This window comes from Alexandromys fortis, unplaced genomic scaffold, assembly GCF_014885135.2.
Source record: "Alexandromys fortis isolate MF-2015 unplaced genomic scaffold, M_Fortis_MF-2015_v1.1 scaffold_1, whole genome shotgun sequence".
Classification (NCBI taxonomy): Eukaryota; Metazoa; Chordata; class Mammalia; order Rodentia; family Cricetidae; genus Alexandromys; species Alexandromys fortis.
Window position 1 is genome coordinate 15,513,291 of NW_026067927.1, and position 12,162 is coordinate 15,525,452.

The window sequence follows — 12,162 nt, forward strand, 5'->3', positions numbered from 1 at the left end:
CACTGTCAGTGTCTCTGAGGCCTGGTGCCTCAGAGATGCACTGGTCATTCCAAGACAGACTCCCAGAAGTGGGACCACACTATAGGGACATGGCTGCAAGACCATAAAGCCATGTTTGCCAGTAGTATTATGTGTGGAACAATCTTGATAAAATACAAGTCTGCAATGGCTATGCTGGGGCTCAGGTGGGAAGAGATCTGGACACCTCAGTCAGAATGAAGTCCATTCCTGGTGTGTTTGTCCCTCAGGAGAAAACATACCTTGCCCAGGGCAATCGAGCAGGCTGCCAGGCCAATGAGGCCCCCTTTCCGACTGTGGGGATGCTGGGACAGGGCAAACTCCTGAGACAGGGTCTGGATCACATGTTTGATTTGCATGGTGTTGTTCTGAGCCACAAAGTCCCGCACCAGCCTGGAGAGAGAGGAGAAAGGGGCTATGGGACAGGCGAAACGAGGCTGTCTCTGATTCCACAGAGATGACCTTTTTGAGGACTGGGGCAGGTTCTGCTGCTGGCTGGGTCATACCTGTTGACTTACCCAGAGTTTCAGTATTCCTTTATATATAATGCAGTGAGGAAAAGTGGGGCTAGCTCACTTCTAGGAATCTGAGAATGTAAATTAATGTCTTACTAGAAATGCTATTTATTTAAAAAAAAAAAAGCTATTACCTATCTTTTCAAACACTTGCTCAGCTTTGCACTCATGCATCCAAGGAGTCCTCAGCATCTGTGCTGGGGACACACAGCTTCATCTGGCTCCAGTCCAGTGGCAAAACTCAAACACAAACAGAAAACTGTAGCAAAATGGAGTAGTGCTACCAGATAATCAGAACATGTTGCCTACGTCCAGGACGCTGACGGAGTGGTCTCTAACAGACATTTCCTATTTCCTAGGTAAAGAAAGCCAGGTGTATTAGTCCATTTTGCCTATTACAATGAACTGCCAGGGTCGGAATACTTTAAAGAGGTTTATCTAGCTCCCAGGTTAGGAGCTTCACTGGTCCAATGCAGGCATCAGCTCTTGGTAAAGGAAGGCTCAGCACATCACTGAGGGGGCTGAGATTACAGATGGCTCAAGGGTTTTTAGGTGGGTGTTGTTAGGTCACAGGCCCTGACTCCAGAAGTAGCAGCTTGTAAGAAGGCTGGGAAAGTACAGATGCACTAAGGCTGTGTCATCTCTCAAACAGGACAAACCAGCCAGGTGAAGCAGTGTTTCACCAGTCAGCCTGCAGTTTGGAACACACCCTGAGAAGAGCGCTGCAGACACAACAGAAAACAGCTGGAGCATTGGTGGTTCAGTGGTAGAATTCTCGCCTGCCACGCGGGAGGCCCGGGTTCGATTCCCGGCCAATGCATAGCTGTTTTTTTTTTTTTTTTTTTGCGCGGTCCCTTTCTGCCTTTCTGGTCAGTTTCTCCATAGAGATCCTGTCAAAGGAGCCAGGCGCCAGGCTCCTCAACCACAAAAAGCCTGAAGCAGCCCAGTCTGGGACTGGGACTACAGATTACTGCTCGGAGTCCATGGAGAGCTGCTGGGCTCTTTAACAAGTATGACTGGCTGTAGGAGTCTGACTTCCTCACTCCCACCTGAAAGGGGACTCCACAGCACCGCCTTTGGTCTGGGCCAGCCGCCAGCAGGAAGCAGTGTGAAAGCCGAGAGCGGGACCAACAGTTCAACAGGCCCCACACCGCACAGTGGAGGCTCGCCCACCGTCTCCACGTGCTTTGCTGCTTACTGAGGAGGGAGTGGAGCTCTTTCCCATCTCAAGGCCTCAAGGCAAATCTACTTCACACAACCACAAAAACCCATACCCGTCCTTTGCTTCCTCTGGCTCTGCAGCTAACTGTTCTGCTTGCAGCTGTGCTGATGTGGCAGTATCAGAAGCTGGGCTCATACTAAACATAGACTCAAGGCCCAGAAACAGGGATAAACGGAGGTTGCCACACAGCTGCTGACAGCTGGAGCATTGGTGGTTCAGTGGTAGAATTCTCGCCTGCCACGCGGGAGGCCCGGGTTCGATTCCCGGCCAATGCAGTAGCAATCTCTTTTAAATCTAAGAGATGAACATGAATACTTCTTACTGCCTAATGAATGTTAAGTATAGTCATAAAATTGCTAATGACTTTGTTTTTGGCTTGATTTTTAAATGTTCTTTATGGAAAATCATAAAAAAAAATTCCACAAAGATCCTGAACCATTGCATCCTGCTTGAAGCCTCAAGAACATGGAATTACACCACAGCCACTATGAGTCACTCTGCCTTCCATTCCTGCCCAGAAGCTGAGTGAGTTCTGCTTTGCCTGGTACAAGCCACAGCAGCACCTGGAATGTGAGGTCACAGTGAGGACATCCTCCAGGTTTAAGCCAGGATCCAAGAGGAGAGATGGTCTTCCTACCACAGTCATCCCTGAGACTAGTGACTCTCCTGCCTCTTGCAGGTTCCTGGATATCCATGTAGGAGCTGGGGAGCACTCCTCCTAGATGACAGCCCTGACTTTGAAGGATGCTACCTATGCTGGGGTAGGTAGAGAAAACAGAGTCCTTCAGGATGACAGTACAAACTCATCAAGAGAGGGAACAGGCAAGAGAGCTGGTGTCTAACAGGAGAAATGTGTTGTGGTCTCACGTGGGCAGGCATGGGAGAGAGTTCTGAAGCATGAGTAGGTATTCATTCTGGCTGACAGGTATGATGGGCAAGCATTTGGCTTGGTAGAAGCAAGGCCAAGGTTTGGAAAGGTAGCTCCTCGTTAGCAGTGCAAGACCCTGAAGGCCCGGCAAAGCAACCTGCATCTTTTCCTCTCTAGTGGCCACAAGAAGCCATGGAAATGGGTCAGTAGGAGATGGCTGTTAGGAACCTGAAATGCAGTATGGAAGCTCCAAAGACAGCACAGGCTCCCAGATGGACCTACTGGTAAAGGGGAATGTGTGTGTGTGTGTGTGTGTGTGTGTGTGTAATGTGGTTTTGGTGCCAGGGTCACAACTTTCAATAACAAGGTATTTTAAAGGAGGTGTAAAGTGGGGACAGTTCCTGAGCTCAGTGACACCTTCCTCCTATATTGGACACCAGCTGGGAGACTTACCAGGGCTCAATGTGGTCACCCCAGGTCACGACAGAGGTCACCCAGGCCATTACAAAGACTGTTAAAGTCCCATGTGCACAGGGCTCATTACATTAAGTGTGTAAATTTCTCCAGGCTAACAACTGCTGACATGCAATTGTGCCCCCTGGAGGGGAGGCTTTTCATCAATATTACCAGCTCAGACAGCACAGGGGCCATCCTGGGGCCAGTCTTGTTCCAGGCGCACCCTTAGCAACTGAAACAGGCCACATGACCTCTCTAGCTCTCTGGTGCCAACTCCCCAGCATCACCTTCCACTACACTAGCCCCAGCTTCTTGGGGGGCCTGTTCCTCTACCATTCAGGTCCACCCTTCTCATGCCCTGCCTTCGGGCACCTCCTGGATTCCTTCTCTTTCATGGTCTACAACAACCAACTAAGGGGCTAGTCCCAATGACCCCACTCTTCCTCTGCACCCAGAAGTGTTCTAATCAATGTCACCTCCTACCTCCATAATGTTTCATTCTTCTCTGCACTCTAGGGCCAGCTGTGTCCAGATCAGAGTTATGCATCAGCAGCTGACCAATCAGAAAACACCTGCCAGTGGAGTCAGTCTGCAAAACCCGGCAGAGCTGATGGGAACACAAGCTGTAGGCAAACATGGGCAAAGCCTTGCCTTGCCATGTTGCTGACACGGGAAAACCTGACCTGTGGGGTTGATGCAGCATCCGATGGTGCTGAGCTCTTCTAATCTTATCACAAGTTAGCATGAGCAAAGAGCAGCGTGCCTGTGATCTCAAAACACACACTGAGAAGAGCCCAGCTCACTATAGCCATGGTTGGTGCCTGGAGAAAGACACACACACACACACTGGGGTGTGACCTGAAGTGATCCTGCTGAGGGGCAGCTGCACTCTAAGACTGTGCCCTCAGTCAGCCAGTGCCTTGGTCTCGGGACTTCACAGGGAGGGCACAGAGAAGAAAAGCAAGCACAGGGAAGCAGAGAAAGTGAAGTTCAACAGCAGGCGCCCCAGCTCCAGGCCTAGTCTTCTTCAAAGACACTAGGTTGCCTCAGCTTTTATCTACAGCTTGGGAGACAGAGGTGGGAAGTCTTTGGCTGAACTCATTTTTGAAGTTACTATCTGGCCCAGAGACTCTCCTGATCACGAATCCCTGGGGTCCTTTAATGACACAAAGGCCTCAGGATTTACCGTTTTATACTCTGGAGAAGAGATGCTGCTACTGCCTGGTTTCCCGCAAAGTGTTGAAAACGGCTCAACGAGTCAGTCCCCTAGTGGCACTATGTCCTCTAGTGGTTTCTCAGTCTCTGCTTGCATACTGGAGGTATAGGAGGCTGGCAGAGACACCCAAGACAGGAGCACCCCAAGACTGGCCAACACCAGGTTTAACAACTCCACGATATCAAAGAGACTGCTACACTGACTACTCCCTTGGTAGAGAAAACTACAGATGGCAGAATACTTTTGCATTGCTTTCAGCCAAGAGAAAATTTGGGGCCACACTCTGTGCTATACATATACATACACACATACATACATACATACATACATACATACATACATACATATGTGTCGAGCCTGCATCGACACCTCTGGCCTCTGTACCAGAGTGTGGTGACAGTCACAGACAACACAAGGACTGGTGAGCTGGCAGGCACTCATGCTCTGGTGTAGGCTTTAGAGGTCAGTTACTGTAGCTACTATCATGCTCAGCTTCTAGATCTGAACAACCCTAGGGGGAAAAGTCCATTTTCATGATCATAGAAGGTTTGAACCCTTGGCATCAACAAAGTATGTCCTTTCAACTGCGTCAGTTTCTTCCTCCTCTCTTGAGGCCACTGTAGCTGTGAATACATTCAGTGATGATTCTCTTGTGCAGACTCAGCCCCTCAGGTAACGGTGGCTTTTCTGTACATCATCCCCCACTGCTCAGGGTTCAGACATCCCTCTAGTCTCCTCCATGTACACAAGGAGTGCAGACGAGGCACATTCTCGAGATATTCTGAAATGAACCTGGAGAGCTGCTTTCTACTTTTTACTGTGAGGATAAATGTCTGCTAGGTAATGTGTGCCGGCTGTTTACACATGTGAAAAATGCCTCTAGATGATCAAGCTGTAAGCACAGAAACTGCAGGACATTTCCTTAATTAGTGATTGATGGGGAAGGGACCAACCCACGATAGGTGGGAACACTTCTGGGCTCATGGTCCTGGTTCTTTAATAAAGCAGGCTGAACAAGCCATGAGGAGCAAGCCTGTAAGCAGCATCCCTTCATGGCCTGTGAATCAGCTCCTGGTTTCTCCGTTTGATTTCCCGTCCTGACTCCCTTTGATGATGAACAGTGATGATGAAGCAGATGCCAAAACACCTAGTCCTCCACTTGCTATTTCATCACAGCAATAATGACCCTAACTAAGACAAATGGTGATCAAATTTAAACCTAAAACCTGCCACCCAGTCTGGTACTTACTCTTCAACCCAGTTTACCGCTGAGGAAACTAAGCATCACAAGACCACACAGCTCTGAGAAATAACCACAAGAATTTCACTTTAAAAGGGAGAATCAGACCATGTGCAGCACATATCCTGCACTGCATGTGTTCATGTACCAGCACCACAGTCAAGTCAGAACCAGGAGACAATGCGTCCTACACACACCACCCAAGCAACGCTCATTCAACAAACGCTGACCAAGTAGCCTGTCTCATTCTGGCTCTAAGGAGGCTATAAAGGTAAGCCCCAGAGTCAACACTCATTCCTTCGTTATGAAACTTGCTGCCTAGACATGCGGCTGCCTTTTTAAAATTTTCCCCCTTGCAAATCTAATTCTGTCTCAGTTCTCCATATGTCATATGTACTCAGATGGCACATGCAGGCAGTGATTTCCCAAAGAGAATCTGGGTAAGTATATCTCCATCTGCTCCATAGAGTACTGGAGTAAGTTGGTTTCCATTTGCTTACACATCACCAGAAAACTGAATGGGAATGAATGCATGCCTCTGAGAACAAGCCAAGGATCCTCTGACAAGGCCTGAGATTTAACTCACAAAACACATATTGAGTTGGGGGCAAGCTACAGCGCATATAATAAAATATATATAAAAATATGATATGCATGCATGAAACTATCAAGGAATAAAAATATTGTTTTAAAAAAAACCTAAGGGCTGGAGAGTTCAGCAGTTAATACCACCTGAGGCTCTTCCAGAGGACCTGGGTTCAATTCCCAGCACTCAAATGGCAGCACATAGCTGTCTGTAACTCCAGTGCCAGGGAATCTGATATCCTCTTCTGGTTTCCATGGGCACTACACACATGTGGTGCACAAGCACACATGCAGGGAAAACACTCATACACACAATACAAACAAAAAATCTGAACCCTTCCCCAACCAAAATCACACCGAGTATCCACTGGATATGGCTGTGAGAAAGGAGAATTTTGATTTTAGGTGACAACAATTGTGATCATCGGTAAGTGCCCCCTTACACGGTAATGCTGTAGTAGGAACTGTGAGCAGGCCTCAGATAGACAGAAAGACAGATGACCTTCCCACATCATAATGCTATAACACCTGTCTTCTTACTTCAAAGACAAGATAATCTACAAGCCAACCACTAGCTACTTGCAAGTATACAGCCCAGCATTTTTTTTTTTTTTTTTTAGCACATTCAGAGTTGTATGGCAAGAATCACAATAACTTTAAGGCATTTCCAGAAGCTCTAGAGAAAATCTTTTCCCCTTGGCTGTCACTCCCCTTCCTTTAGCTTTTCCCTCTCAACCTCTGGTAACCTGTCTGCTGTCTCTAAAGACATGGTACAAGGCACTTCTGGCCCTTTGTGACTGGCTGGCTTCTTTCACCCAGCATGGTTTCAAGGTAAATCCAAAAAAAGAAAGGTTCCAAACTCTGCAAATTGCCTCAAACCACTCTAGGACATGCCCAGGAACTGGAACTAAGCAAGCATCACTCAGAGCTATGGTCCCTAATTGTGCCCGGGCTCTCAAAGCACACCATGTTAGTAGGCTTTTGGAATTTGAAGTGCAGATAAAATTGCACTTACTAGTGTTGCATGGCTGGTGGTGAAAGCTAAGCTCAGGAACACTAGAGAAATCATTATGTGGCCTTCCCATGGCCAACAGTGGGGCAGAGCTGGCCTCCTCTCTACAGAGCCTGCATGATTCGCTTCAATAACCACAGTGCCCTCTGTACCTCCCTCCTATATTTGCCTCTCCAGGAGGGAATAGATCAGCATCTTACCAATCTTTTTATTAATACTGTCCAATCACTGTGTCCCTTGGAACTGAAAGGCCATAAAACCCAAAGTGGGGACTAGGGATGCAGTGTATTTGGTAGAGTGCTTGCCTAGCATGCACAAGCCCTGGGTTCCATGCTCAGCACTACACAGATCAGGCGTGATGACACATGCTTACAATTTCAGTACTGAGGAGGCTGAGGCAGAAGTTCAAGGTCATCTTTGACTACACAAGGAGTTTGAGGTCAGCCTGGGCTACATGAAAATCTTTCTCAAAAAATCTCAAAACAAACACAACCCAGAGCTGCCTGTTTAAAATCTTGAGTGCCTCCGTCTTTACGCCACCGTAGCAGCACATTGACTGAGGCAGTGGAAGGACAGTTCTTCAGGGCCTGCACCCAGCGGCTCCTAAGAGGTGTGACTGGACACACGCCGGCACAGCGGAACCAAGCATACCTTTTCTTGCACATTTAGCACCTGAGGATCTGCAGTAACTACAAAAGATCTCGCCTCCCACAGAACACCGAATGCAGTACTGGCAGTCATCCGAGCAGATGGGCTCTAGAGAACTGAAAGCAGCAGCTAAGGCCACTGCAGAGATGTCCAAGGATGAAATTCATTATCCACATATCACCCTTTGAGTGGGGGAACCCACTCACAGGAGTGGGATTTCTGGCTTGGAGATAAGGTTTATAGACTTAGCTTGTAGGGATGCCTTTTGGGATAGATAAACCCAGGCGGTACATCCAGGTTCTAGCTGTAAACCTGGGAAAGATGATTTAATAAGAAATCTCCACTTTCTCATCTGTGATATGGATCAGCACACCATCTGGTTCATAAGGCAGTGAGAGGAGGGGTGGGTGGACAAACAGGGATGCTTCTCTACATCCTTCTGCGTCCCACTGCTACCCCAGGTGATGGAACTTTACACACGAGTGGTCTTAGGTTTCACCGAGCTCACTGATGGCCATAGTGACTGAGTGCCTCATATACTCCAACTGCACATGCGAGGTACTAGGCCCCAGAGTGCCTGTGTGTGGAGAAAAGGTCCAGCCCCTAGAAGTGGGAGAAATTAATGACTATTACTGAAGCTACCAGCTGTGGCTTTGTTATAGCAGCAGAGGCAGACTATTCTAACCCTATCTGTGCTCTTAAGGGTTTTTGAGAAAAGCTCATGACACACTTACTATGGCTTAGCTTGCATTACTTCCCCTCACCTTCCTCCACTCCACCCAATGAACAGTTTCAGAGCAACTAGGGAAGCCTGAGACTACTGTCTCTTTTAAAAACACACAGCAATCTTCTAATCTGCCTTTGAGATAGAATCCTATTATCTGGAGCTGTGCTTTAAAGGGTTCTAATCACATCTCACTCTGGCTACTGAGATCAGCTGGCACGAGGCTGTGGGCTTCCTGCCTGATCTAGGAAAGCCAGGGGCAAGCCTAATGGGTAGCCAGACCTTTGGCCTCTTCCCGAGACGGCATGATGTGAAGGTGGGTTCCTCCTTCCATGGAGCTCAAGGCCTCGGAGGGGTCTAGAGTATGTATGGATGGAGAGTCTCTAGATAAACACTGCATTGCTCACTGAGCTTTATCACCAGTGCCTCCCAGAGCTGTACCAGTTTTCTACTGGCTACTGTTACAAATTGCCACAAACATAGAGGCCTAAGACACAACTTATTATGGGTCTTACTGAGCTAATCAAGGTATGGGAAGTTCTTTATATTTTGGAGGCTCTACAGATGCAGTCAATCTGTGGGTTGGGAGCCCTTTGGGGGTCACAGATTAGATATCCTGCATATCAGATATTTATATTGCGATTCCTAACAGTAGCAAAAATATAGTTTGGAAGTAGCAATGAAATAATTTTATGGCTGGAGGTCACCACAACATGAGGAACTGTATTAAAGAGTCACAGCATTGTTAAGGTTGAGATCATTGCTGTACAGGAAAATCCACAACCTTCTTGTCAGCTTCTAGATACCAACACTCTCTGGCTAGCTGTCCCTTAGAACTTCAAAGCTAGTGATAGCTGCCGGAATCTCTAATACTCTTCTTGGCCCCCTCTTTCACACTAAACGATGCTTGGGGTTACACTGGGTCTGCCTGAGTAACTTAGGCTACTCTTCCCATTTTAAAGTCACCCGATTAGCAACTTTGTATATGCTATTTTCTCCCATCCTTTGGCTCTGGGATGTATAACAGGCATGTCCATGTCCAGGAACACCTGCATGTACGTGTGCATGTAGAGGCTGGAAGCCAACATTGGGTATTTGTCTCCATCACAGGAAAGACAAGTAGAACTGTAGTTTTTGGAACCAAGTCTGTCCATGAACCTGGACCACACTGTTTCAGTTAGACAGGCTAACCAAAAAGCCCAAACCCTGGGCTTCTAGGTGCATTCTGCCAACCCCAGGTTTTACGTAAGTGCTGGGGAAACACATTCAGGTTCTCATGCTGGTATAGCAGGGACTTTTCCCACTGTGGTATTTGAATGAGAAACATTCCCCATAGGTTTGCATACTAAACATTTGGTTGCCAGTGGCGGAGATGTTTGGGGAAGCTGCAGAACATTTAGCAGGTAGAGCCTTGCTGGAAGGAAGTATGTCACTGGAGGTGTGCTCTCAAAGTTTATAGCCTCATCCCACTGTGGTTTGCTCTTTTTGCTTTATGTGAGTGGATGGGGATGGGATTTCCCGCTTCCTGTTCCAGTCATGGGCTGTCATGCATCCCTGGCCATTACGGGTTTCCCCTCTGAAACTATAAACCAAAACAAACCCTTTCTTCCATAAGTTGATTTTGGCTCATGGTGTTTTACTGCAGCAACAGAACTAATGTTTCCACTGAGCCATCTCCTCAGGCTCATACCTGTTATCGTCATCACACAGTCACAGGTTCCAGGGATTAAGGTATCTCCTGGAGGCCATTATTCTGACAACCAAAAAGTAGCAAGAGCAGTACTGATATAAAACAATTATAAGTATTTAAAATAATTATGTAACAGCTGTTTGCACATTATGTAACAGTTGCAATGTGTCTAGTACTGCATTAACCACTTCAACGACATTAGCTCCAGTAATCAAATGCCCCAATGAATACCATTATTAGTTTGCAGTTAATTAGCTTTCTCAGGCTCACCTGACTAACTAGTGAACTGGCTGAAGCCCTAATACCAGGCTTTAGAGCTCTTACCCACTATTCCATGTGGTCTCTTAAGAAACAGGGTACCTTGGAGGGGTCATTCACTTAAGAACAGGACAAGCACATTCATTTCTGTAGCACATGAGCTGTCTACACTCCACAACTGCCAATGTTCTGACTTTTATGGGGTGTGTATGGGGCTTAATTAATAGACTATTTGGCTGACGATTAGTTTGACCAGGATTTTTGATGAAGATATTTGATGAAGAATATATGCAAATATGGAATATGTACAGAACAGAGGGTCTTTGAAGTTAGCACTTGTCAAACTTTAACATGTGCAACAGTCATGCAGGGATCTTGTTTAAGTGTCAATTCTAGTTCACTCTAAGACGATGCTAGACTAGAGTCTCTTTTCAGTGACCTTCTGCAAACCATTTGTGAGTAGCAAAGTTCCTAGGCTAGAATGCGATTTTCCTATCAAAACAGTAAAGATAGCTGGATGGTGATGGTATACACCTTTAATCCCAGTACTCAGGAGACAGAGGCAGGTGGATCTCTGTAAGTCTGAGGCCAGCCTGGTCTACAGTGTCACGTCCACCCTTGACCCACAAGGATGACGCGACACCCGGAGCTCTTCTCACTGCAGTTTTATTCAGGACTTTATTCACAGCAATCTTTCTCCTTCTCTCTCTCTCCCTCTCTCTCCGGGCAAACCTCTCCCAGCCCTTAAGTAGGCATGGGCTGCCAACCCCGAACTGCCAGGTGGGCACTACTCATAGGCCCACGCATATACAAGCAGCTGATGATCATTGTGTGATAATAGCATAAGTCAGGTCTTGAGCTGATTATCAGATGTGTCTGCACGCAGCTCGCTACATACAGAGTGATTTCCAGGACAGCCAAGACTACACAGAGAAACCCTGTTTTGAAAAATCAAAACAGTAAAGCTCTTCATTCTTGTGGACACGTGTCAAATACCACTAAGCACTGTGCTAAGTGCAGAACATAAATTGTCTCTGCTCTTAGAAGTTTATAGTCCCCTTAAGGCCCTAGGAAGTTTCTCTGAATTTTACAAATTCAGGGCAGTGTCTAATACAAAACATTAACAACAAAGCCTCTACTGAACCGCCTGCAGTGAATACTTAAGCAGACTGTGCTGGAAGCCGCGATGATGTTGTGACCGCCTCTGTTCAAGGATCTAGCAGATGCCTCAGGCCAGGAGAAAAGCAGATATGACTGTAAAGCTGAGTGGGTGGACAAAACTGGTGTCAGTGTGCAATGGTCTCGATCTTAACCGTTTCTCAAAGGTCCATGTATTCAAGGTTTACCCCTAGCTCAGCACTACTTGGAGATGACAGGGTTTTAGAGTTGGGGCTTTTGGGGGGGTGTCCTTGAAGGGCTTCACCACAAACCCAAAAGCAACAGGGCCAAATGGCCACAGATCACCCTGTCCATTTAAATCTTGAGTGTTTGATATGGATGGCTGATTAATATACAGTACAGCTTCACAAAGTCAACAGAACAACCATGCCTATACACCATTGTTGGGTCCCACTATTCAGCATGGCAATCCTGTTAAGACTTGCTAAGCACTGGAAAGAAAGGATGTAAACAGAAAGCTGTATGAAAAGAGGTAGTTAAAAAAAGTGGCGGAAGAAAGAAACGGCTAAAATGGATATGTTGAGTACTGCA

At 46.9% G+C, this 12,162-nt stretch overlaps 1 protein-coding gene and 2 non-coding genes across 4 annotated transcripts in view; 2 read left to right on the plus strand and 1 right to left on the minus strand.

Annotated features, from left to right (window-relative positions):
- Vac14 (VAC14 component of PIKFYVE complex) overlaps window positions 1-12,162 on the minus strand; it is a 106,115-nt gene that overhangs the window by 92,193 nt on the left and 1,760 nt on the right. For both annotated transcript variants that reach the window (XM_050143651.1, XM_050143652.1), the window contains exon 2: window positions 261-411. In XM_050143651.1, the coding sequence (XP_049999608.1) occupies window positions 261-411 (151 nt within the window). The remainder of the gene's footprint in view (window positions 1-260; window positions 412-12,162) is intronic.
- On the plus strand, window positions 1,283-1,353 carry Trnag-gcc (transfer RNA glycine (anticodon GCC)). Its single transcript has one exon. It is a non-coding gene; the product is annotated as a tRNA-Gly (tRNA).
- On the plus strand, window positions 1,960-2,030 carry Trnag-gcc (transfer RNA glycine (anticodon GCC)). Its single transcript has one exon. It is a non-coding gene; the product is annotated as a tRNA-Gly (tRNA).